Source organism: Lygodium microphyllum, chromosome 9, assembly GCF_053477565.2.
Source record: "Lygodium microphyllum isolate KBCC chromosome 9, Lygodium_microphyllum_v1.1.10, whole genome shotgun sequence".
Classification (NCBI taxonomy): Eukaryota; Viridiplantae; Streptophyta; class Polypodiopsida; order Schizaeales; family Lygodiaceae; genus Lygodium; species Lygodium microphyllum.
This window is the reverse complement of record NC_141143.1, coordinates 90864852-90891423: the sequence shown is the minus strand read 5'-3', so window position 1 is coordinate 90891423 and position 26572 is coordinate 90864852. Positions and strand designations below refer to the sequence as shown.

The window sequence follows — 26572 nt, the reverse complement described above, 5'->3', positions numbered from 1 at the left end:
CCAAGCTTAAAGGCCTCTTGCTTTGGCAAATAGATCTCATTCGGCACTCTGACTTGCTCCCTCGGGAAGACTTGCTTCCTTGGCATAGGGCAATTTCCTCTGTGTCTTTGTCATGACTTGTGTATCTCAGTCCGTGTTTTGTACTGACAAGTTCACACACAGTGGCTTAGAGCCATCGTGTATCTTGTAATCATGTAACCTTGTACCTTTTTTCGTAATTAATACAATTACCTTTTACGAAAAGAGAGAGAGAGAGAGAGAGAGAGAGAGAGAGAGAGAGAGAGAGAGAGAGAGAGAGAGAGAGAGAGAGAACTCTTGCACATACACGCAAACTGAAAGATAGATTGATAGTGAGATATGCTATGGTGAAAATACAAGTGATAAGGTGTGAATATATAGGCTAAGGTATCCACCTACACCTTTGACTCTTATTTAATGCTAACTTCTAAGTGATGTAAAAGGTGCTCACACCTAAACATGCACTTTTACACACAATAATGTATATTCATATACGAGGATAAATAAATCTAACACCATCTGCTGTGGAGGCCATTTCAAGATTTTGTTTTCAGGTTAGTGGAGTCATAAGTTTACTACCAGCTAAAGGTTGTAATTCTTTGGTGGTTTATAGAGATTAACCCCTCTAAAAAGTGGACATCACACATTTGTTTGCTCTTGATTTGTGTTAAGATAGACTGCTCTCTAATAAGGCCATACTTATGATATTTTTTTTCCAAGAAAAGAGAATACTATTAGAACGCCTTGGAGAAATTGATGTAAATACAAAGCACAATAAACTTTGTGAAGAGTAACTATGTCAAAAATACAATGGTTATGTGAACAACCAATCTAATGGGCTAAAATGCCCATCTAAGGGATAGTATGAAAGGTGTCTGAATCCCAGATCTGCAAGAAAGCTTTTGTTTTATTCCTTGTCTTGTCAAAGATGCTTTGCATCCTCTCCCATCTCCCATGAAGAGTTGGACTCTCTTTATCCAAATGCTATATAGAGACTGTCCGGTGGATACTTCCTGAACATCAATGACCTAGTTACATCTCATAGTCCATATGTACCAGGCTATAATGATGGCAATCAACTCCCATCTATGACAATGTTCTTGAGTCTAGAATGTGAAACTTTCATTAGATTGGAGTGAAAAATTACAGCGCCCATCCGTCAAGCTGCTGACCTGCCATCGCGACCCCCGCTAACCCCCCCCTCCCCCCCCTCCCATTCCTCCTGCCTATCCCTCCCTAAGGTGCGCTGTGCCTCTCCCTCCCGCCAGACCTCCTCTCCATCGCACTGCCCCCACGCCTCACGGAGGCTAGGTAGGGCAGTTGGCACGTATCACTTTGTTTGATCACTGCCCGATTCTCCTAACACTTGATGCCCCAGCCTCCGCCCTAGACACATGATCTTGTCAGCGGATCCTTGACTCGATCTACAGGAGGAAGGAGGTGAAGAGACAAATTGAGAAGATTTGGACTAGGGAGTGGGACAGGAGGGACCAGATCGCAAAGGAGGTTGCAAATGCCCTAGTCGAGTCGAGTAGTATCTACAAAGAGGCAGCCCTACAGGCCAGATAGCAGAGCTGGGAGGAGGAGACAGCACTTTGGCAGGACCTAGCAGCCACATAGAGACTCCTACAGAAGGCACCAGGGGATCCCATCCTCCACGCACAGGAGGTGTGCGCGAGTGGCCCTTGCTGGCCTAGAGGACAGATGCTCAGAGTTTTCATTTCGCACCTCAGCAACTTTTTGAGCGTGGAAGGGGGACACCAGGGGATCCCATCCTCCACGCACAGGAGGTGTGCGCGAGTGGCCCTTGCTAGCCTAGAGGACAGGTGCTTAGAGTTTTCATTTCGCACCTCAGCAACCTTTTGGGCGTGGAAGGGGGACACAATGTGCAGGGAGTTCTTCCAAGTGCATCAGCCTTGCACCTTAGGAGAGAAGATACGCAGCCTTTGGGATCACTATGGGAGGATTTGCTCTAGCCCAGATGAGGTGATGGAGATTGCTACTGACTACTACAGACACCTTTTCCAGTAGGAAACAGCCTCACCCAGAGGAGAGTGATGCAGACAACAGGTCTGGGATCACATCCCCTCCCTTGTCATAGAGAAGATGGGACGCTCCCTTCTAGACCCCTTCACAGAGAAGGAACTAGAGGAGGCTTTCCATACACAGGACAGGCAGAAATGCCCGGGAGAGGATGGCCTTTCCAAGGCCTTCTTCACTACCTATTGGGAGGTGGTGAAGGACCCCCTACTGATGGCCTTCCAGGAGATTTTTAGCTCAGGACGGATGCCAAGGAGTCTATCGGTAGGTCTTATCAGTCTCCTCCCCAAAGGGGGAGACCGGTTGGAGCTATCCCAGTGGAGAGTCGAGACCGATCACCCTGTTGTCATTGGCCTATAAGGCACTGGCCAAGATTACTGGTAGGTGACTCCACCCTGTGCTTCCAGACATCATTCATGACACACGGACAGGCCTTGTCCAGGATAGGAGCATCCTAGACAATGTCTTCACCTTCTTTGAGGTGATAGAGTGGGCCCAACACAGTGGTCAAGGATTGGCAGTACTACTCTTGGATTTCGAGAAAGCCTACAACAGGGTTGATTGGGACTTCTTAGAGGGCACCACGGTGAGGTTGGGCTTCCCCCATGCATGGATCCGTGCGGTTTCAACACTTTAGAAATCAGCTACCAGTAGGGTTCTCATAGGTGGCAAGCGACGGCAGGAGTTTCAGTTGGAGAGATCGGTCCGCCAGCAAGGTTGCCCTCTGGCCCCATATCTCTTTCTATTCTTTGTAGAGGCGATGTCTTACTTCCTCAAGTAACATGTGAGCGGGTTATGTGGCCTTCAGCTTTTGGTGAGAGAAGAGACGGGAGCTGCTAGACTCAGAGTATGCAGATGATACAACACTCTACATAAAGGACAATGAGCTGATGCTAGAGAGAGTGAGACTAGCTCTTGAGGTGTTTTGCAATACAGCGAGAGCGAATATTAACGGGCGAAAGTCGGCTGGTTTCCTTATGAACCCGGACTCTAGCATGGAGTGGAGCGTCTGCTTGGGATTTAGATGTGTGTGTAGAGGGTAGACCGTCCATTACCTAGGGTTCCAAGTGGGACTCGACATCACTCTTGCCCAACAATTTCTTCCAGACCTCGACTCTATTCGGCGGAAGCTGACTTACTGGAGTATTGCTTGCCTTTCCCTAGCAGGCTGAGCCCTGGTGGTTAACCAAGTCCTCCTAGTGACAGCCTAATACATTGCCTCTTGTTGATGCTTTTCCTTGTCCTGTGTAGTTCAGCTTCGCTGCCTAGTGCGGAATTTCTCTGGGCCGGGTCTGGCGGTTCCAAGGACTCGTGGGCCAAGGTGGCGTAGGCAACCATCATTTGGCATCGGTCAAAGGGAGGGCTTGGGATCATAGACCTAGAGCATCAGAGTCTGGTCTTTTTGGGCAAGCTAGTAGTCCGCGGTCTCACACCAGGAGGGTAGACATAGAAGGTCCTATTGTAGAAGGGCCTGCAAGAGTGCAAACCGAGGCTTGGCGGTGAGTGGAGGCTCTTCTTGAGATGGATCTTCACGACAGTCCAGATCATGCCTCCCAGATCCTCCTTCCTCTGCAGCATACTTCGTGTGTGGCAGGGCCTCCATAAGGCCCTTATTCAAAGCCCCCCAGGTTGCAGGAGGAGAAAGACTGGCAACTGGTGATCTGGAACCCCCAGGTCAGAGATTAGGAGGGGGTACAGATTGGCGAGCACCCCCACATCGAGTGGGCTGGTTGGGAGGCCAGCCCGGCTTGTACCATCAGGACGTGGCGGGAGGTGGCAAAGAGGAGCTGAGTTGAGAAAAAGGGAGTAAACGCCCCGATACCTCAGGAGTAGCTTCACCTCCCGATACGAGAGCCGGTAGAGCTTAGTAAGGTATGGGTTGCTAGGTTTTCACCAACAAGTATCCCCCTACAAGTGGCAAGTAGAGTGGGTGGATCCCCACATGGGACTTTCTTCACCGTGCAGGAGGGGGGGCATCTAGTCCTTGATAGAGGGTAGCAGGATGAGGGGATAGTTGTCCTTTCGTGGAGGAGGATTCGGGTGGTTGGCCCTCAAGGGAAGACATGGCGTCTGAATTCTTATGTATTCTGGGAGGAGTTCCGGGAGTGGCGCCTTTGGATATGGGAGAGCAGGCCACTTCATGAGCTGGAGTGGGACCCTGGAGAGTGGCTGTGGCCGGCCACTGCACTTGCCAAGAAGCCACCAAGGTTTCTGGAGTACACAGCCAGGATTGACGGACACGTACTGATGCAGGAGAACATGGATTGGGCGCCTTCACGTAGCAGGTACTGGGCGGAGCACAGCATCACAGATGCTTTTCGGCGGATTTTCTGGCGCCACCTATGGGACAGCAGGAGGCTGAGGAGGGTATCGTATTTCATATGGTTGTTGGCACATGGAGACCTAGCGGTGGGGAGTTGGTTAGCCTAGATGCAGAAGAATGGAGATTGTAAACGCTACCCACAATAGTCTTTGGAAACTCCAAAGCACTGCCTTTGCTCGTGTTAGGCGGCGGAGCACTGCCTTTGCTCATGTAAACGCTACCCACGATCTTCATCATTGAGGCTGCGTTATGCGCTGTGGTCAGCTTGAAGGCTCTATCCATCCACCAGGTATTGAAGCCCACAGCAGACCACTCTGAGATATGGGAGATTGTAGGAAGTCTTGCTGGATGGCACATCTGGAAGGGACAATGTTAGGAGGTTTTCGGCAGGGAGAGACTTTAGTACACGCGACTTTGGCAGAGCTCTTCACCTCCATCATCCACTCCCTCCGCGGCTGATGGGACCAGGTGCAAGGTGAGTCTTGAGATCGTCAAGAGCTCCGTTTTCACATCATGTGCACTTGGGGCAGCCAAGACCTGTTTTTCATGATGCAAATAGGTAGCCCTAGATGGCGATACACCCCCCCACCATGGCTTCTTGCCCCCATGCCCCCTAGACCGCCTTGAGAGGCTTATATACTTGATATATCTGTGACTCATCATCAGCTCCAGCTAGTCTATTGAGCATGAGCACCTCTTTGTATTCATGGTTTTTTTTTTCTGAAGTAATATAATTAGCCACACTTTATTTGCAAAAACAAAATTCTTGAGTCCATTATGTCTGTGAGTAGTCTAACGTAGGGATCCTACTCAGATGCTGTCCATTGATGAGAAAAGACGTGCTCCCCTAAACATCCTCATAGCCACATGCTAGACCTCTCTCTGTGACCCAAGCTACAACCCCCCAAATCGTCACCAAGGACTCCGCTATGCCATGCAGTACTATCTTGAGACCTCCTTGGCACTCCCATAGGAAATGTCTCTATATCTCCTCTAGCTTACCATATCACACCCATGCCATTGGGTCCCTAAGATATCCAAGCCAAGTGCCAACTACTAAACTCCCATAGGCTACAAGCCATACAAAGAGGGAAATCTTTCTAGGCTTAAAGCTGTTATGTAGTCACCTCCAAAAGTCATAGTGAAACTCATTTGAGATTCCCTCTATGCATCAATGGGGGGGTGGCTGCTAGCTGTGCTCTGATCTTGCTTATTTGTATCCTCCACCCCAACCAAAAAGTGTAGACAAAAGAGGGTATGTTGCATGGTTTGTCAAGGAAAGGGTCCCTCCACACCCACTCTCCCAAATCCCATTGTAGTCCTTGTAGAGGCTTTCTCTGATATGCCCAGTATCTCCATCCATCTACAAGACAAGTGGTTGGGTATGGGTCTATGTGCTACTTCCTCTTGAAGTGTACCACTACTCTGATCCTCTGCCTGGAGCAACTACCAAGTGCTGTAAGGTCAAGCTACTCTTGCTAGAGGCAACCATCCTCCTCAACTGTCAAAGTGAATGTCTTGACACAATGACTACTAGAAGGATATCCATCCTCCTCAACTGTCAAAGTGAATGTCTTGACACAATGACTACTAGAAGGATATCCCCTCTAGAAAAGACACTAACCCAAGTTTAGGAGGTAGCTGTATTTGTTTGCCAATTTGGTGGAACCCCCTCTGTCATGGCATCAATCATAGCTATTGGTCCCCTAAGACCCTATAGTCTCTACCTCTGAGTCTCTTATAGTGATTCCTCAAATGCAAACCAATCCCCCATTGACATACCGATCTATGTAGAGAATCTCCCCCATGACAAGTATGTTCAATGTCCAATAGTGTGGTCTGACTTCGACCGCAAATAATGATTGAAGAGAAGAGATTGCCTCCTCTTCTCTTTGATAGTAGTTCGTGGGAGTTCATGAAGCCCCAAAGATATAGATTTCCATGCTCTAATAATGGGAGTCACAAATCTGACCTCAAAGCTACTCTCTAAATCTTTGGTGCTAATCTCCTTAAAGATCCAATGAATGCTAAGCTGCCATGGTCCTCTAAGTGTAGGTATCATGTCCTATAGCCTGCCCATCAAAAGTTTCTTCCAAGACTCCTCATTTGGAAGCAAACACCTAACAATGAGCTTGACCAATAGGGCTTTGCTTTGACTATTTGGGTCTATGATCCCTAATCCTCCCCTAGGTCTAGGCTGTTTAATGACATCCCGAACCACCTTCACTCTGGCCGCCACTCCTCCCGAAACAAATGAGGTGCTTCACTTGGTCAATGCACAACCTAGAAAATGTCTAACAAGAAATGATGTACCACATGGTTGCTAGAAGAACCAGGTTGGCCACCACTAGAAGTTTCTATCTAATGATCGAAAGGAGATGTGTCGATTGTTGTTTTGAGATAATAATAATACATGGCATCCAAGATATCTCATAGAGTTCCATAGGGAACCCATGTGAAATCCGCATGTGGTTGCTACTCCGGTGGTCTAGTATCACATGCCCAAAATCCATAGGATTTGTGCCAAACAATTAGAGCTCCTGATGCTATGGAAAATTTCTCCATGGCCATTACAAAGGCTCTAAAGCTACCCTCATTCCCTTCCAAGTAGACTAATGTATCTATCATCAACAAAACTCCACATTAAGAATCTCCTCAAACTCAAGGATGGATCGTATCATATCTCTGATACCTATAGATCAGTCTCTCAAAAAGGAGCTCTTGGTCTTTGCATGGTACATTTGCCAAAGATATGGTGCTATTGTTTGTGAACAGCTCTAGGATGTTTGATGAGGGAGTTGGCAAGGATGGATGGTGTGATTTGACAAAAGGGATGTGAATGGGCAAGGTAGTGGGACTAAGGGACTCGAAGCATGCTTCATTAGCTTGAAGAGAAAGAGAAATATGTGTTGAGATAGCAAGCTCAACACGTGCAGACATTAATGATAGACTGCCTAGCTAGATAGGTCTGCACGTCTACACTTAGCACGTTGGTGGTCATTATGATCCTTGCATGGCCAGTAACTTATCACTTATTATATTTAGTTTATTGTACTTACCTATGGCTGACATAGTTATAGTGCTAGTCAATTAGTATAGCATTGACTTATCACTTATTATATTTAGTTTATTGCACTTACCTATAAGTAGCTGGCATAGTTATAGTGCTAATTAATTAGTACAGTCAGTCATGCATTGTTTAACTTAGTAGGTTACTTTCCAAAAATACAAGAAAGGAGCTAGTGAATATCCATCCAATTGATCTATGAATGCTAGATCTATCTTCTCTCGCCTAGCCAACGGTTGTGTGTTGAAGAATAGAGAGCCGCTACTCCCCTGACCCACTACTTTGATAAGACCATCCTTAGTATTGTGCCCTCCAGGAACTCGAAGTCGGGAAGGAGCACAATAAGGTCTTGCCTCTTGGATCTAGCCAAGGCTACGGTCTTTCAAAAAGTGATAATATTGTATAAGATAAGGCTACGGTCTAAGATGCTATGCTCTTGAACAAATCCTATCTGTCACAACTCTATAGAAACAGAATTTGTATCCTTTTTCATTAATTTGTCTATATAATGATTTATTAAATTTATTTCCTTTGCACTAATTAGATATAAAGAAAAGTGCATTGGAGCTAGCCATTGATGAGTGGTCACAGGTTATGGTGGACCCATGCGGTGGGTTAGAGAAAAGATAGTTCACACTTCCACCTATATGACCCGATTGGGCGCCTGTGACTAGAACTCACGCATATCAGGGTTAGACTCGCACACAGAAAGGATTGATGCCTTGAAGTGTGGGCTAGATCCACTAGAACAGACAGTTACAATCAACAAGATGGCATGATCATGAAATGCTTGTATAATGTGCATGTGTGGGCTGAAAGCTTGAAATGCACATTTCTTTGCATAGGAAAGTCACATGAAGATTCGGATACCATTTTTGCGATGTACACGGAAAAAGCTTTCATATGATACCCATATTGGGGGGGTCCCTAAATTTTAGGAGGTCCCTAAATTTTAGGAGCCTCGAATTAGCCTAAAAATGCTAGTCCTAAAAAATAGGGATGTCATTCTAAAAATAGTAAGTTCTATACTCTGACTGTGCTTACTAAATTTGGTTGTTTCTATTCTTGACAGTATTCAACCCAAAAAGGAAGGCCATAAAGAAGAGACAAGTGTCAAGACACTTGTCACACAAGTTTCCAAGTGTCCCACCACTTGTCACATCTCATGACATGTGGCTGGACACTTGTCTTGTGCTACTCCACTTTCCCCTTTTGTACTAGCTCTCCCCTCTCCTATAAATAAGAGCTCGTTTTTCTTCATTGAGCATCATTTTTCTTTGCTGTAAACTCATGTACAGCACCCACAGATAGCCAGAAACTGGCCCCATCCATCCCCATCATCATCCCCCACTTCTCCATTATCAAATTCCTCCATATTCCCTCTTCTATCACTGCTGTTTTACAAGACAGCAAGCCTGTAAATTCATTACAGCACCTCCTTCTTGAGCTCTTTCTTCCATTTTAGCTACAAGAAGCAAGCTCTATCCCTGTACTGCTGATCAACGATGGAGAAAGGCTGAATTCCCCTTTTTCTTCTCTCATACTGTAAAGAAATCAGTTCTTATCATTGCATAATAGATAATGCATATGTGTTTGTACATCTTTGCATGATCTTGTGAGAGTGAGAATTACTTCTTCTCACTCTCAGGTTGATTGTAACTGAGCTCTTCCCTAAGGGACTTGGGTTGAGCAGAAATACATTCCTTCGGGGGGGGTTGCCCATCTTCAACCCTCAATCTTGTCTCCATTACTTTTACATTTTTATGGCTGTAATTTTGTGAGTAATTTTCATTTTCAGCTTTAAGTGTTCATTCTCTTTTCTATTAAATCTCGAAAACAAGCAAATATCATAATTGTTAAGCATACTACGTTGTTCGGGGCGTTTACAGTGGTATCAGAGCTTTGGCTCGGTCCTCACCCCCAACACTGGTAGTGCTTACAACTATAAGTTTGTTTGTTTTCAGCCCTTACATTGAGTGCGTGAGCATATTTTTTTTTTTCTTTAGTCTCAATGGATCAATCGAGTGCTATCCTTCAAGCCATTCAAAGTCTTAGAGAGGAGAATCAGCAAATTCGTGAGTAACTTCTCAAACTAGAAAAAGTTGAGAATCCCAAAGAATTCAAGGAAAGAAGCCCATCTACTTCAAGAAGACAAAGCCATACCAATGAAAGGAGCCGATCAAGAAGTCCAACTACTTCTAAGAGGCAGTCCCATTCTACTTCAAGACAAAGAAAGAGATCGCGTCGAAGCTCATCCTCTTCTTCAAAGTCATCTGGCGCCTATTCTGATGGATCCTCTTCTAGTAATGAAGAGTCACACCCTTCTCGTGGAAGACCTCATCATCGTCAAAGGCGTCGACATTCTTCACCCTCGTCTCCATTTTCATCCCCATCAAGCACTTCATCATCTTCAACCTCAAGATCCGAGCATGGACGAAGGCATAAGAAGAAGAAGAAGACTAAGTCACTATCTCAACTTGAAAAGAAGATCAAGTTCAGTATGTATGATGGTTCCCGAAATCCTGATCTTCTTCTGAAGTTTATTCGTCAATTTCAAATTTTGTATGGTCGTGACAAGTATAAAGAAAAAGAAAAGATTAAGTTTGCAGCTTTACATTTAACCGACTTAGCCCATACTTGGTGGACGGGGTTGGAATATGATCATGCTGCCCCAAAATCATGGCGGTCCTTTGTTCGCCTGATACAAAGCCAATTTCTTGCTGTTCATTTCAAAAGAGATGTAAAAATGGAATGGGATCGGCTTTGGCAAAGGAAAAATGAGTCACTTGGTGACTATACCAAGAGATTTTGGGAGCTACTTTTGAAGGTCCAGCATTTCAAGAAGATCAGCAGTTCGGAAAAGCTTAGGAAGTTTCAAGGAGGTTTGCATTTTAAACTTCGTACTGCTCTTAATCATTATCATTGTTCTAGTCTCAGGGAACTCATTGACCATGCTGAGACATGGGAAATGGAGCACAATGGCAACAAATCATTCCAAAAGAATGATAAGAAGAGAGTAGCTGATGATGAGGAGTATTCAGCCCCAAATGAAGGACAAAAACAGTGGCAAAAGCAGCCATCAAATCAAAAGAAGATGAAGCCCTATGCACCTCCTAATGCTCCTCAATTTCGCTCCAATCTATACCCACAAGCAAAGCAACTTTCCAAAGAAGAAAAGCAACGCTTCATGAAAGAAGGGAAGTGCTTTAAATGTGGACAGACAGGCCACATAGCGAAGCAATGTCCAAACAAGGGACAAAGCAAGGTTTCTGACAACAAGCCTAAGTCGCCAGTGAAAATCAATGCTATCAGTGATGTAGTTGCAAACACAACTCACACTCCAGAGACGCGTAAATTATTAAAAGCTTGGGGACAGTTGCAAGGTAAGCAAGCACTATTCTTGATAGATCTTGGGGCGAATGAAAATATCATTTCCTTGCAATTAGCTAAAGAGCTTGGATTAAAGAACGAAGAGATGGACACTCCGGCAGAAGTTCGCCAAGCTTTAAATGCTGATGAAAGTGACACAGTGAAGACTGTGATACCCTACATTGGCAAGCTCAAGTTTCAAATTCAAGGCTACAGTGATGAAGATACCTTCTGTATTGGAGACCTTGATGGTTGCGATGTGATTCTTGGCATGCCCTGGAATCATAGAGTAGATTCAACCATCTTCTCTCAGAAAAAGAAGGTAGAACTCACCAACAAAGGCAAGAAGTACGAGATCCAAGCTGGAGTTTCTGGAGACACCATACCTATGGTAAGCCATATGCAAGTCTCTAGAGCAATTAAGGATTGTGTTCAATGTTGTCTGCTTTATGTCACTGATGTAAAAGATAATATGAATGCTAAAAACCAAGAGCAACTTCAGCTCTTGGAAAAGTATAAAGATTGTTTTTCGGAAGATCTTCCTTATCAGCTTCCCCCAGAAAGGCCAAAAGACCATCATATTGATATTATTCCGGGCAGTTCTCCTCCTAATATAGCACCATACCGTGTGAGCCGTCCTCAACAAGAAGAAATCAGAAAGCAAGTCGAAGACCTACTCAACCGTGGGCTAATTAGGCCAAGTAGCTCACCATTTTGTTCACCGGTTCTTCTTGTTCAAAAGAAAGATGGCACATTCAGGATGTGCATTGATTATCGAGCCCTCAACAAAATCACTGTGAAGAATCGGTTTCCTATTCCCAGAATTGACAACATTCTGGATCGTCTAGGAGGCTCAAAGGTTTTCAGACGCATTGATCTAAAGAGTGGTTATCATCAAATTAGGGTAATACCACAAGATGTACACAAAACTGCTTTCCGCACTTCATACGGTCTTTATGAATTCTTGGTGGTTCCTTTCGGATTAACCAATGCACCAGCCACCTTTAATCGAATGATGGAGCGCATCTTTAGAGAGCATCGACAATATGTCGGTACTTTCTTTGATGATATTCTTGTCTTTAGCAAGAATGAAGAGGAGCATCATCAACACTTGGAAATTGTTCTACAATTACTACAACAAAATCAACTCTTGGTAAATGGTAAAAAGAGTGAATTTTTCATGCATAAAATAAATTATCTTGGGCATGTCATCTCTTTTGAAGGGATTCAAATGGATCCTGAAAAGATCAGGATAATCCAAGAATGGCCTCATCTTCGTGATGTACATGAGGTGCGATCGTTTCTTGGCTTATGTTCTTATTACCGCCGCTTCATCAAGCATTTTGCACATATGGCTTCTCCACTTCATGACCTTACAAAGAAGAAGATCTCTTTCCAATGGAAGGAAAAAGAGAAGGCAGCCTTCACAAGGCTGAAAACAACTCTTACTTCTGGACCTGTTCTTATCATTCCAGATCTGGTAAAACCATTTCTGGTGGAAGCAGATGCTTGTGGTGATTGTATTGGTGCAGTGCTAAATCAAGAAGGCCATGCCGTAGCCTTTGAAAGCCGCCGTCTAAATGATGTGGAGAAAAGGTATGTTTATTCCATCAAAGATGGTTACCTTCTCATGAACAATCGCCTTTGTGTCACTCTTCCTGTTCGACAAAAGGTGCTTAAAGAAAGTCATGAACCCCCTTATGCAGGGCATAGAGGGAGGGCAGCCACTCTAAGTGCAATTGAGCGCTACTTTTATTGGCCAACATTACGAAAAGATACACATAACTTCATTGAGGCTTGTCTGGTATGCCAAAAATCCAAATATGATAGGCAAAAGATTCCAAGATTGTTGCAACCTCTTCCAGTGCCCAAAGATCTATGGGAATCTATCACAATGGATTTCATCTCAGGTATTCCAAGAACACCTCAAGGTCATGATATGATTTGGGTCATAATTGATAGATTCAGCAAACAATCACATTTTATTCCATGTCATAAAACATTGAAATCCGCACAAGCTGCAAGACTTTTCATTCAACATATCTTCAGATTACATGGTATGCCTTCTGAGATCATTTCAGATAGAGACTCCAAATTCACAAGTAACTTTTGGCGTGCTTTATTTGAGAATTTGGGAACCACTTTAAAGTTCTCCTCAGCTTTTCATCCTCAAACTGACGGCCAAACAGAGGTGATGAATCTCACTCTTTTGGATATGTTGAAAGCTTATGTTAGTGAACATAAGTCACAATGGGAGAAATATCTTCCATTATTGGAGTTTGCTTACAACAATACAGTGCACTCATCCACAGGGAAAGCTCCAAATGAAATAGTACAGGGTAAAGTGATTCCCCCTCCAATTATTCGCACTAAAGATAAGATTTTTGCTGCTGATGAGTTTGCTTCAGATTTAAAAACCGCAATGGATCAAGTTCGAGCCACTATCAAAGTTGCCCAAGAGCGACAAAAGAAGCAAGCAGATAAACGAAGAAGACCTTTGGCTTTTGAAAAAGGTCAATATGTCTTGCTAAAGTTTGATAAAAACAGGCTCAAACAAGGTTCTGGTCAAAATTCATCTTTTCCAAAGCTCTCCAGTAGATACTTTGGACCCTTCAAAGTGATTGAGAAAATAAATGAAGTTTCTTATCGACTTGAGCTTCCTGCTCATTGGAAAATACACAACGCTTTTCATGTAAGTTTGCTAAAACCTTACATAGGACCAGAACCAAAGGAACCCATTACTGAAGATCCCCCAGAAGTTGAAGAAACAGAGCAACTCTTGGAAACTGAAAAGATTTTGTTTCTCAAGGATCGAACCACGAGAAGTGGCCTTGTGACACGAAAATTCTTACTAAAATTCAAGAATCTACCCACAACAGATGCACAGTGGGTAGATGAAAAATTCATGAAGGATTACCCAAATATTCTACAGCAATATCAAGAAGCTTTTCAGCTGAGGACAGCTGAATAAAAGCCAGAGGGCTGTCACAACTCTATAGAAACAGAATTTGTATCCTTTTTCATTAATTTGTCTATATAATGATTTATTAAATTTATTTCCTTTGCACTAATTAGATATAAAGAAAAGTGCATTGGAGCTAGCCATTGATGAGTGGTCACAGGTTATGGTGGACCCACGCGGTGGGTTAGAGAAAAGATAGTTCACACTTCCACCTATATGACCCGATTGGGCGCCTGTGACTAGAACTCACGCATATCAGGGTTAGACTCGCACACAGAAAGGATTGATGCCTTGAAGTGTGGGCTAGATCCACTAGAACAGACAGTTACAATCAACAAGATGGCATGATCATGAAATGCTTGTATAATGTGCATGTGTGGGCTGAAAGCTTGAAATGCACATTTCTTTGCATAGGAAAGTCACATGAAGATTCGGATACCATTTTTGCGATGTACACGGAAAAAGCTTTCATATGATACCCATATTGGGGGGGTCCCTAAATTTTAGGAGATCCCTAAATTTTAGGAGGTCCCTAAATTTTAGGAGCCTTGAATTAGCCTAAAAATGCTAGTCCTAAAAAATAGGGATGTCATTCTAAAAATAGTAAGTTCTGTACTCTGACTGTGCTTACTAAATTTGGTTGTTTCTATTCTTGACAGTATTCAACCCAAAAAGGAAGGCCATAAAGAAGAGACAAGTGTCAAGACACTTGTCACACAAGTTTCCAAGTGTCCCACCACTTGTCACATCTCATGACATGTGGCTGGACACTTGTCTTGTGCTACTCCACTTTCCCCTTTTGTACTAGCTCTCCCCTCTCCTATAAATAAGAGCTCGTTTTTCTTCATTGAGCATCATTTTTCTTTGCTGTAAACTCATGTACAGCACCCACAGATAGCCAGAAACTGGCCCCATCCATCCCCATCATCATCCCCCACTTCTCCATTATCAAATTCCTCCATATTCCCTCTTCTATCACTGCTGTTTTACAAGACAGCAAGCCTGTAAATTCATTACAGCACCTCCTTCTTGAGCTCTTTATTCCATTTTAGCTACAAGAAGCAAGCTCTATCCCTGTACTACTGATCAACGATGGAGAAAGGCTGAATTCCCCTTTTTCTTCTCTCATACTGTAAAGAAATCAGTTCTTATCATTGCATAATAGATAATGCATGTGTGTTTGTACATCTTTGCATGATCTTGTGAGAGTGAGAATTACTTCTTCTCACTCTCAGGTTGATTGTAACTGAGCTCTTCCCTAAGGGACTTGGGTTGAGCAGAAATACATTCCTTCGGGGAGGGTTGCCCATCTTCAACCCTCAATCTTGTCTCCATTACTTTTACATTTTTATGGCTGTAATTTTGTGAGTAATTTTCATTTTCAGCTTTAAGTGTTCATTCTCTTTTCTATTAAATCTCGAAAACAAGCAAATATCATAATTGTTAAGCATACTACGTTGTTCGGGGCGTTTACACTATCTGAGTGGATTGTATAATGACTAACATCAACGGTGCTATCCTAAGACTAATAGCCTTTGTGAGAAACTTGTAGGAAGTTCTAAGCAAGGAGATTGGTCTCCATTGTGTGATCTCCAATCTACCGTGTGAAATATGTACTTTGGTCTACCTTTCTTCATGGCACCAATCTCTCCTCTAGCGGTCTGCATCCTCTTAGTTGCCCATCTATATCCTAGTCATCTCTCCTCCTCTCTTTGTGACGTAGACATTGATGCTTTGCCGGCTCTTTCCTTCTCTAGAAAGCTATCTCCTCGTGGCCTCCTCTTGGAAGAAGAAACCAATCTCCTATAGGCTCTCATCCAAGTCACTAGCTCCTTGTCCAGATCAGAAGAGTCTAGATCTCCAAATTTGTGCGATTGTCTATCCAATTGGTCTAGATCTACAAATTTTTGCAACAGTCTCTCTAAGATCCTCCTCATAGAACAAGTACTCTGGAATCTTGTCCCTAGAGTGGGGTCCCCCTACTCTCTCAAAATGAAGTATTTGACTTGGTGAGTCGTCCAACATAGTCGTGCCAACTATGATGCTTGTAAGGCCACATCTCTTGCACGCCCCGTCATCCACATAAAATTGATTGATCCTAGAGAAGATCTTAGCTTCTACCACTTTGACTCTCTTGAAGAAGTGAAGTGAACTTATGGATGTGGCAAACTTTATTGTGAACCACATGTCCTAGCCTCTGGTGTCATTGACTCCATGGGCTCTATCACATCAATCTGCAGTGTTGCCACAGTTAGGGGATGTGGAACCTCTGGCTGCTAAGCATCCAAATGAGTATCTGTGGGAGCAGTGGGGAGGTTTGCCGTGACTTCGCATAGGCTGACAGTCTCAAGTCCCTTGAAACCAGTCTTCGTTCCCCAAGAGGATGGTACCAACTCGATTTAATAGTAACTACAATAGGCATGAAATTCACATAAACTGAAATGCATGCTTTATCACTTTAATCTGGGCCATGGATAGCCTGTTGGCCCTAAAAGGGGCACCTCTTGCTTGTTTAAGTTTTATTGCAAATGAATGGAGTACAACTGAGATCCTTTGGCCTCCTTTGCTAATCCAAGTGCCACTTGTTGTAAAAACTGACCAGCAATCCTCCAAACTAATTTTCCCCTTGGTCTTCACCTGGCCCCTAAAAGACAAATTCAACTCCAAATCTAATATTGACTGGTTGGCCTTTTGAATTTCCCTAAAATTTCTTAATTTCAGTTGTTGGAATTCAAGTCCTAGGCCCTCAATTTTGAGCACACATCCCGAGTAGCTGTCAAACCCTGATTTCTACTATAAATTAGGATTTACAGCAGAGATTGACTAAAATCTTTTTCTCCGATGACTCAAACTACTAGAAAAATACTGACATAACTTGAAATATGGTTGGGGAATAAGAGAGAATGTTGTAGAGAAAGAAATTTCAAAGTTTTATCGTGAGAAGAAATGCTGAAACACTATTGTTGCCCTACTTAAACAACCATGGAAGCTCTCACCTATAGCTTAGGACCACTAGAAAGGCAGTTACCTTCTCATGTATGCTATCATATGCACCAGAAGGTCCTTGGACTGCTGTCACCTGCTCCTAGAGGTCTCCAAATTGTATCATTTACTGTAGGAATGATCCATGGTGGCTACAAATCACATTAGCAATATCTGCTTGCTCTCTAACAGCCATCTTGTTTTTTCCACTTTGCATGGACAAGTTTTGCTTAAGTGGCAGCCTTCTAATCCCATTTCTAGCATTATCCAACTTATTAAATTAATTTTTAAAATATTACTTTTGAAAATTACCTTAATAATTATTCTACTACCTAGAAAAATAATTTCACCAACCAATAATTAAATTGGCTAGGCCAATTTGTTTTTCATGTATCCTTGAGCTATTATTGACCCTTAGACTAACATTACTTAATTAATTAATGCCTAGTCTCTAATATCACCACCAATGACATCAGTGGCCAATAAATTGGTCTAGGCCCAAATCTTGCCTTTGGCACCAACTCTTGCATTTGGCACCAACTAATATCTTGGGGTCGTGGGTCCTAGACTGTAATATAATTAACTTACATCTCACATGTGCAAGTCACATTAGCACATTTGATTCACTTTTAATTAAATGCTAAGCAAAACAATAACATTTCATGTCCTCATGACATACATCTCTCTTGAAATCCCTGCAATCGTCCTTGATTACACTACATTGTGTGAAAGAAAAAGCATACTATATTGGAATTTCCATAAGACATCACATCCACAACATTAGCCGCTGTTGTCTAACCATACCATATGTCCCAAACCTGCTGACAATTTCCAGCCAGCATATATATAACATAAAACTGATAATCACTCTAGAACTATTACTAGAAACCAATTGGATACATCCATAACTCATGTTTCTCAACTATTTTGACTGCAGAATCACAGTAAAGCATATTCTCAACATAAACCATGGTTGAAACTGTCAAATGTGACCTCCAATTGGTCACAAACTGATTGCAAAAACTAATCAATAAACTAATGCACAAGGTGATGCAAAACTAATTCCAAAAGTGATCATAAATGGTTCTCAAACTGATAGAAAACTAAGCTGAAACTGAACAAAATTTTGTCTCACAATTGAAGCAAAAACTTATGCCAAATTTATACTCAAGTGCATACGTCTCACAGTGACCAGTATAGTAAGTAGTGACCTCATGGCAGACATACTGTCAGCACAGTACCTTGGATGCATGTAGAATACATCCAAGATCCACTACATACGAGAGTTGTCCATAACTAGTGGAGTGGAAGTGCTACCTTCCCCTTGAGCAATAGGCAATACTCTGAAACCCCGCTCTACTGAACTTGACAAATCCCACGAACCAATGTTAGCTCTAACTGCAAGGGATCTCGGTAAAGTTGCAACAACTGAGGATGGTTTGCTAAGTCATCCTCTTCCATCCACTTTGCATGTATTGGTGAAACAATGCTGAAGCTTCACCAAGAATCATATAGAAACTTTACCTCTAACTTTATTTGCCTCAAATCTCCACTAGGTTGTTGCAGGTCTTTCCTTCCCTTCATATAAAGCATTGCGATGCTTTATACTTTCACATCATTACAATTCCAACTTAACTAATATGATCCAGTTAGCTAGCCCCTCGTGTGTACCTAACATGCCAAGAGGACCAAATGCATTAAGAAGCATTCTTGTTTGCATGCTTTAGGCAATTGCAATGTGACTGTGCATGGGAATGTGCATCTACCAGCCATACCAAGATACATTTTCCCATACATTGCATACATTACTATCTGCATTTTAATTTTTTACTCATGACCAACACTATATGGATCATTTGTATGACTAACATTAATACCATAAGTCCCAAACATTGGGCTGCATATATATATTGTTAAACTTATCACTTTGTGCCCTAACATCATGCCAACATTGCTATACATGGGGTTACACATATTACCAACCATACTCGGATACATTGGGCCTTGCACCAGGTATTGGTTGCTGCATACCATAAGGAGTTGTGCCATGCATCCCTATAGGTAGTTTCTAGCCCACCATAGCATGGAAACTAGTGCCATCACCAAAGTACCTTGACTGCCCTATAATTGCATGTATACTTTGCTATCTAAAAAGCATTGGATTGGCACTTCCAAGTTGGCCTTGCATATGTATCAATTGCCCCATTGGCATCATTTGCTTATGCTCACTACCCACATTTGGAACATCATGCTTTTGTATTGGTTCTTCCTTCGGTGCATCTTACTGTCCTGAAGTTCTTAAAGACGATTTCCTCTTCTTGCTTTTGATGCTCTCTTTTAAGGAGTTCAAAAAGTGCATGAACCAAGATCATTTGCCAATTGCCCAAACATTTCAGCTACTGTCCTTAGCTGATCTTTACACTCGTCATTAAATTCCTCTTTCCCTTGCTGATCATCAGCTTCAAGAGACCTAGAAGGACCCACCAATTATCCAATTCCCTTATTCTAAGCTTTCTACCCATGTTGCATGCCTTGTTCAAGATCAATCATTGCATTTTTCCTAACACTTTGTGAATTTTCAGATTGAGAGGCATCATTCCTTCTTGATCTCATCTCACTATCTGAAGACATTCTTGTTGTAAATGCTCAGTTGAACATAATTTCAATATTAGAGCGAATCTTCTAACCTTCAATTAGGTGCCTCTAGCCACCTAATTCGAGGGAATTGATGGTATCCTAGCAATGGAACCTTGAAACCAACCTTTCTTCCTAGAGAGGGTGGTACTAACCCAATTTAATAGTTATTACAGCAAGCATGAAATTCACATAAAATGAAATGCACACTTTACTACTTTAATCTTGGACAATGGATAGCCTGTTGGCACCCGTTGTGGTATTTCTTTAAGTTTTATTGCAAATGGATAGAGTACAACTCAAATCCTTTGACCTCCTTCGCTAATCCAAGTATCACTTGTTGTCAAAACTGACCAACAAGCCTCCAAACAAATCTGCCCCTTGGTCTCCTTGAGGATTGACCTTCACCTTACTCCTTAAAAGACAAATTTAGCCCCAAATCTGATATTGCTTGACTAGGCCTCTTGAATCTCTCTGAAATTTCTCAATTTCAATTGTTGTAATTCAAGACCTAGGCTCTCAATTCTGACCACGCATCCTGAGGTGACTGTCAAATCCTAATTTTTGTTGTAAATTAGGGTTTATAGCAGAGATTGATTGAAATCCCTTCTTCTGATGACTCAAAGTTGAGACATGACTAAGGGATGAGAGAGAATGTTGTAGAGAAAAATTTCAAAGTTTCATTGCGAGAAATGCTGAAAAACTACTGGGGACCAGCTGCAATCTCAAGCGATGCACTAGCTCCATGTGTCTGTGATGCAGGCACTGCGTGACCTATTGACACCATGTTCTGCTGCTACTCTCCCTATTGGGATTGTGCAGATGAAGTGGAGGTGGAGGTTGCCTGTGTGAGGAATCGTCTGAAGGCTGCAAGGGTGGATGAGGAGGCTGAGGACCTGTCCATGGCACATTTAGGCAGGTGTGAAGAGGCTGGGAAGGTGTGCAGTCGAAGCAGGTTGAGGCACAGCAACCTAGGCGGGCAGGGAGGTGGCTTGTGGGTAAGGCAGGCTATCAGGGGAGGGACTGTAGCAGGTGAGTGGCAGGGCAGATACAGTGCATGACAGGCCAGGTCAGCAGCTGTGATGCAGGTGGTGGGCAGGATAGAGGCGGGGGCTGGAAGCAGGGTGAGGCATCAAGCAGGAACAGGGAGGTGGCAGGGAAGGAGACTGACGACCAGTCCCAGCAGTGCTCACGTCAGGCAGCAGACTCACAATTGAATACAAACTGCTATATTTATGATATCACCACCATTCTTCAGGAAGGATCGATCTTGAAATACTTACTGCAAGGTACCATCAGATATAATTCTCAACCACCGATTCATCGCATAAACCTTGGATCGTGGTCCAGCAAAAAAGCAAGATTTGGGCAATGGCAAGCCCGGTAGACAAGGCACATCAGTGGTTGACTTTCTGATGCCTCGAACTTTATCGACAGATCTGATCAGCATGTCTTCTGCAAAACAAGAAGCAAGTTAAGAGTCCAACACCATAAATCAGCTATCTAAATTTCCCAGCAAATTCATTCGTAAATATGTCATTAAAAATTCACCAGGCTTTGTAAGTTAAGAGTCCCAACTGGTTATTCACTCAGGCTTTGCAATAAACTTCCCCTTGTTACATTAATTTTTGATATTGAAACCCCTTACAGCGCTGCTTTGTATTCTGCAATTTGCCTTGGGCTACTTAACAATATGTTGTTTTACCTGAAGGTAGATCCATGTATTCATCTTGATTTCCTTTGAAAACCTTATCCATTATACTTTGCATGTCTTGCAAAATCTTCCTGTAATTCCATGTTGTAGGATGCTGCACACATGATGGAAACATCATCACAAGCTCTTGCTAGACTTTTTGTTTAAGAACATTCAGGGAACAAGCCTGCCTATTTCTCTTGCAATTTAAAAGTATGTGATCGACAATTTAGTGCATAACCAGTCAGATCTTCAGTTATTGCAGCATATACAAAGCTGAAACACCTTAAACACGCAGACACTGAGAGAAATATTATACCATATGTTGCTAAAAAGGATAGGACGTTTCTCATATATGGCAGAATGTGATTAACATATTGGTAAGAACAGCCACAAGTGTGGATTAAGGATGCCACTATACAATACGGATTTAGGGATGCAAAGCTGACTTTTACGGTTGAGAAAGACCCAAACATGTCCCATAGAGAATAGATTCCACAAGCTCAGAGTACATGATTTTCTCAATAATGTAAACATACACTCATGGTTTATGTAAACATACACTCATTGTTTATGTGAAAACAAGCAATAACTTCTGAATCAGTTAAAATCTTCAAAAAACCAAGTTGGCCTAATAACTTAAAATTTTCCAAGCTGGCACACACAAAAAAGGAAAAAAACAACTGACGCACCTTATTTGCATCCACATGTGGAATTACTAACTCATCTGCAACAGCTTGCATGTATCTGGGAAGATCAAAGCCCCCACATGACCTCTTGGGAAAAGGTATTTAAGGTATAAATGTTTGTGTTCAACTTCATAATTTACTTACTGATACAGCAGTTGTCTGCAAGAATCTATATCGGCATTCAAAAGTGATTGCCGTAACCCGTAAACATGCTTTCTTTGAACCTACATGTCACAAGAGGAAGGTTGACCATACAAAATGTGACAAATCTGATTGACCAATCCACAGGAAGCAATTAGGTGAAACACCAAATGAAGTGAATCAAAGTTTCCCTGTATCTTCCTTGCACTAGAATGGGTTTTACAAATTTTGGTTGACAGGCGGGATATTCAATTACATGAGCACTAGTATCTTAGTAACCTCTCGTCCATAGTATGGGGGGATTTTTGGAAATGGGGGAAACAGAAATGGAAAAAAAGAAAGTTTTGGAGTTTACACCAGTTTTGAAAGCTAGGGGAGGAGTTGCTTGCTGTTGGATTTGCAATGTCCAACTCTTCCAATTCCTCTTGCAACTCTTGAAATGCAAGAAACTTATCCTCATCCTTTACCTTATTAATTATTTCCAAAGTGACCTCAACCTTCTCCCATCCTCTTTGTTTTGTCCTAGAGACAAGGCGAAGATTTGTATGGATATGAACAACTTTCTCCATATGCTTTGAAAGTAACTTGTTTCTCCTCTTTGCATGTATCACATGGAGATGCACAAGTTCCTTGAGAAAGCACTTTAATAGATAGCTACTAAAATGAGATGTGCAAGCCCCAAATATTTCTCACCACTTCAGCCCTTGGTGCATCTTTGCAACATCCTTCACAATAGGGTGTGCATATGCACCTGCCTCATTCTTTTTTTCCACCCCCAAAGAAAAGTAAAAATTCTATTAGCACACCTTGGAACAAAATGCCCCGAGGCAAAAAACCAAGTACAAAGCAACCTTGTAAGGGACTTCCATATAAAAAATTATCTAACAAGGGGAGGTCGATTACAAAGATTGAGTGAATAGCCAGTCGGGAAATCTATAATGCCAGAACATGTGGGTTTGGAAGAGGAAAAAGGTGCCAGAATCCCATGTCGTGAGAAAAGCATCTCTCCTCTTCCTCATCATCTCTGAACTGCCCTGTATTCTCTCCCATCTCCCACGAAGTGAATGTACGATCTTTGTCCAGATCCAAGAGAGAGTCTTTGTAGTAGATATGTCCAAAAAATCAATAGACTGGCTACATCTGGCTGTCCATATGTAGCAAGCAATAATATTATACCTATGAGCTCCCATCTGCAACAATGCCCTTCAGTCCATACTGTGAATGAGAAATCTCACATGAAAGTCCTACTCAAAAGCTACCCCGAGATGAGATAAGCCTGACACCTGTGTACATCTTCATACCCACCAACTGGCTCTCTGTTAGGTGACCCATGCAATTGTGCCCTATGTAGCAATCATAGAATCTGTAGTGCTATGAAACACCATCTTAAGGGCTCTCCTGCAAACCTCCTGAGACTGAGGACAATTCCATATGCAATGCCTTTGAGTCTCCTCATGCTCCCCACATCTAGCACAAGGAATAGGGTCTCTACCATAGACAAGCCATGTACCAACTCTAAACTCCTATGTGCTAGTAACCAAAGAAAAAATGAAATCTTTATTGGTCTAAAGCTATCCTCCAATCTCCTCTAGAAGTATGCAAAAAGAAAAGGTGGTGATATACCCTGGATAGTCCAATGCTCAGCTGCAACTAGCACCACTTTGATCTTGCTCATTTGTATTCTCCTCCCCAACCTAGTGGTATAGGCAAAGAAGGGCACATCCTAAGGCATCTTTGCAAATGGATCTCTCCATACCCGCTGCCCCAAGATCCAAAGTACCAAGCCCTATCACAATGAGCCACAACTCTAAACCTTTGTCAAGAGCATCCTATGAACTCTAACTAATCTAGATCCCGTCGCCCAAGTCTGCTATCCATCTCTACTCAAAAAGTAAACACTCTCCACTGGTGGCTACCATTGCATGAAGGATCTCTCCTTTGGTAAAGAGCCCTATCCATGTCTAATCTATCATTGTGTCATTCCTCCATTCGAGGAGTAGCACTCCCTGATGCTCTCCATTATGACTGTGGCCCCCTTCATACCTCGAAGTTTGTGTCTTTGTTTATGGGCCAGCAGCTCCAAAAAGGCAAACCAGTCCCCCATTATAGAAGTTACTTATGAGAACCTCTCTGAAGATATGAGGGTCCTCTCTCCAATGGTGTGGCCTCTCTCTGTCTGAGGAGCTCATTAAAAAGAAGTGGCTGCCTCAACTTCTCTTCAACACTCTTTGGGTTAATCTAATGAAGTCCTGTAGCTTATATGTATTTTTTCTTTCATCTGACGTAACATCGGACATAGGTCCAAGATTTATTAGTCCGATTAGTACCGTAGTAGCATCAGACTGTACTAATCAAACGCCATAGGACCTAACAACCGTGGGCGTGGAAAGACCTCATGCACCATGAATGAAAGAAAGTACAAAGAATTTCATCTCATGATTTGCTTTGAACTATGAATTATGAGCCTAGTTGCCAAGAAACTCATTTCATAAGGTTAGGAAACTTGTTTCATACCTGGGCGTTTTAGAAACCTATGAAACATCTATTTTAAATTTCCAAAAATCCCTAATCTAAAAAATATGTTTGAACTTTTGTAATCAACATTTGTCATGGATTCATTTGGCACACTAACATGGAAATTGATATTATCTGCAAAAATGAGTTGTTGTCTATGATGTATGTATATGTTGATGGCTTCTTCTATAATAAAAGCTACTATTGTCATGGACAATGGACTATGACGCATGTGTATATTGATGCTATGTTAAATCTCCATTTGTATACAATATTATATAGAATTATGAATTATGATAAATTACAAGATATGAGTCGTACTCTATATGCACAAAGTCTCATGATAGTTTTCTTCCATCTTGAATGAAACTCGTTTCTAGGAAACTCATATGAAACCCGTTTCATACCTCCCATTTCAGAAAGCCCTCGCAACTATGAAGGCTGAACTAGTAGCATGTCAAGGCCAAACTAGTAGCAAACCTAAAGGTAGAAATGCAAAATATACAAATAAAGATTAAGAGGGAATTGCAGACACATATGTTGTTGGGAATGTACACGCTAAAAACTGGAATGCAGAAAGTGCTAGATACTTGCAAATCTGAAATTTTGGAATTGAGGAAAGAATTGAACACATTTAAGAAAAATAAATAAATGTGCAAGAAGAACTACAAGAAGAGAATGATGCACTAAAGATATGTAAAAGGGAGGTTCACTCATGGGAAGTAGCAAAGACAGGTTAGAAGGAGATGGAAGAGGCCAGCCCATGGATTGAGGTAGTAGAAAAGAATAAAAGAACATCAGTGAACAAGACTAAGGTAATGAATGCTACTTTAGAAGAAGAGGTCAGGAGATGAGCTAGGGTACATGTATGGGTGGTAGGATGGGAGGAGAAGAGCAACCCATAGGAAGATGCTAAGACACTCGCCAACAAAATTGGAGCTTTAGATGTAACTATAGTTCGTATGTGGAGAGTGGGAAAAGAGGACCCTTAAGTCCAAGGCTTTAATCCTTCACTTTGGGGACATAAGGAAAAAAAAGGCCTTTCTCTCTAAGAGGAGAGCCCTCAAAGGCGAGAAGATTTATTTGGATGAAGATCTTACCCTAGCACAAATAGCACATCGCAGTGAACACATGCCCAAAGTATCAGAAGCCTGCAAAGAGGGAAAATGGGCTGTTTATAGGGATGGACCATGGTTGCATTTTGTACACGGATGGAACCATCCTGTCGGATACATCCAGTCCGGTCAAACATAGATGACCATTGCCCAAGGTCAAACTTGACTGTTCTTGCCATTTTTTACCGCTTTTTCTATCTATTTTTTCTACCTTTTTTTTTCAATAAGTTGTCATTTTCAAATTGTTTTGGGCCTTTAATAATAGTCCCCCTCCCACTTCAATCTTCACCCTCAACTTTCAAGCTTACTGCCTTCTCCACTCAAGCCTCACTGCTCAAGCATATTCCTCAAGCTCACGAGTCATCTTTCTTTCTTTCTTTTTTTCGTAAAATCTTCCTCTCTTTCTCTTTCTTCTCTTCCCACCTTCTCTTTCTCTTTCTTCTCTTCCCACCTTCTCTTCCTCTTCTTATCTGGTATCTTCCATAGTTACCTAGAACGGGGACTGGGAACAAGACCCCTTGGAACGGGGGGAACGTCCAAGGTCGGGGAACGGGAACGGGGGGAACGGCACGTCTTAAGTGCCCCAAATATCCCCTGCATGACCCAAATTGCCCCAAAGAATGTTCCTCTAATTGCCCTAATACCCGTCAATGCATGAAATTGACCCAAATGTCCCAAAATTGACTCGATTACCCCCATAGCTCCAAATTGCCTTGAATTGCCCCAATTATCCCAATTTTCCTTGGAATTAGACAATATAAATGGATGAATACCTTGGAATTGAGGATTGGCTGAAATTTGATTCTGATTTGCAAGAGTTCATAATGCATCAAATTTGAACTTTGCATGGACTCCTAATTAGCTTGTGGGTTGTCTTGACACTTTGAATCTTCAACCCGAGAGAGAGAGAGAGAGAGAGAGAGAGAGAGAGAGAGAGAGAGAGAGAGATTAGTGTGTGCACATTAGGCAATGGAGATGGGTGAATATGTGGTAGAAAGACTGTGACCCAAGCAAAAAAAAAAGGC

At 42.4% G+C, this 26572-nt stretch overlaps 1 protein-coding gene across 5 annotated transcripts in view; it reads right to left on the bottom strand.

The window, feature by feature from the left end:
- Positions 1–26572, bottom strand: part of SECA2 (Preprotein translocase SecA family protein) — a 191502-nt gene that overhangs the window by 25762 nt on the left and 139168 nt on the right. For 4 of the 5 annotated variants that reach the window (XM_087684796.1, XM_087684799.1, XM_087684800.1 and 1 more), the window contains 4 exons: positions 21922–22001; positions 21781–21835; positions 21101–21203; positions 20679–20850 (listed from right to left, as the gene is read on the bottom strand). In XM_087684796.1, the coding sequence (XP_087540922.1) occupies positions 20679–20850; positions 21101–21203; positions 21781–21835; positions 21922–22001 (410 nt within the window). The remainder of the gene's footprint in view (positions 1–20678; positions 20851–21100; positions 21204–21780; positions 21836–21921; positions 22002–26572) is intronic. The other variant, XM_087684798.1, reaches the window with a different exon arrangement.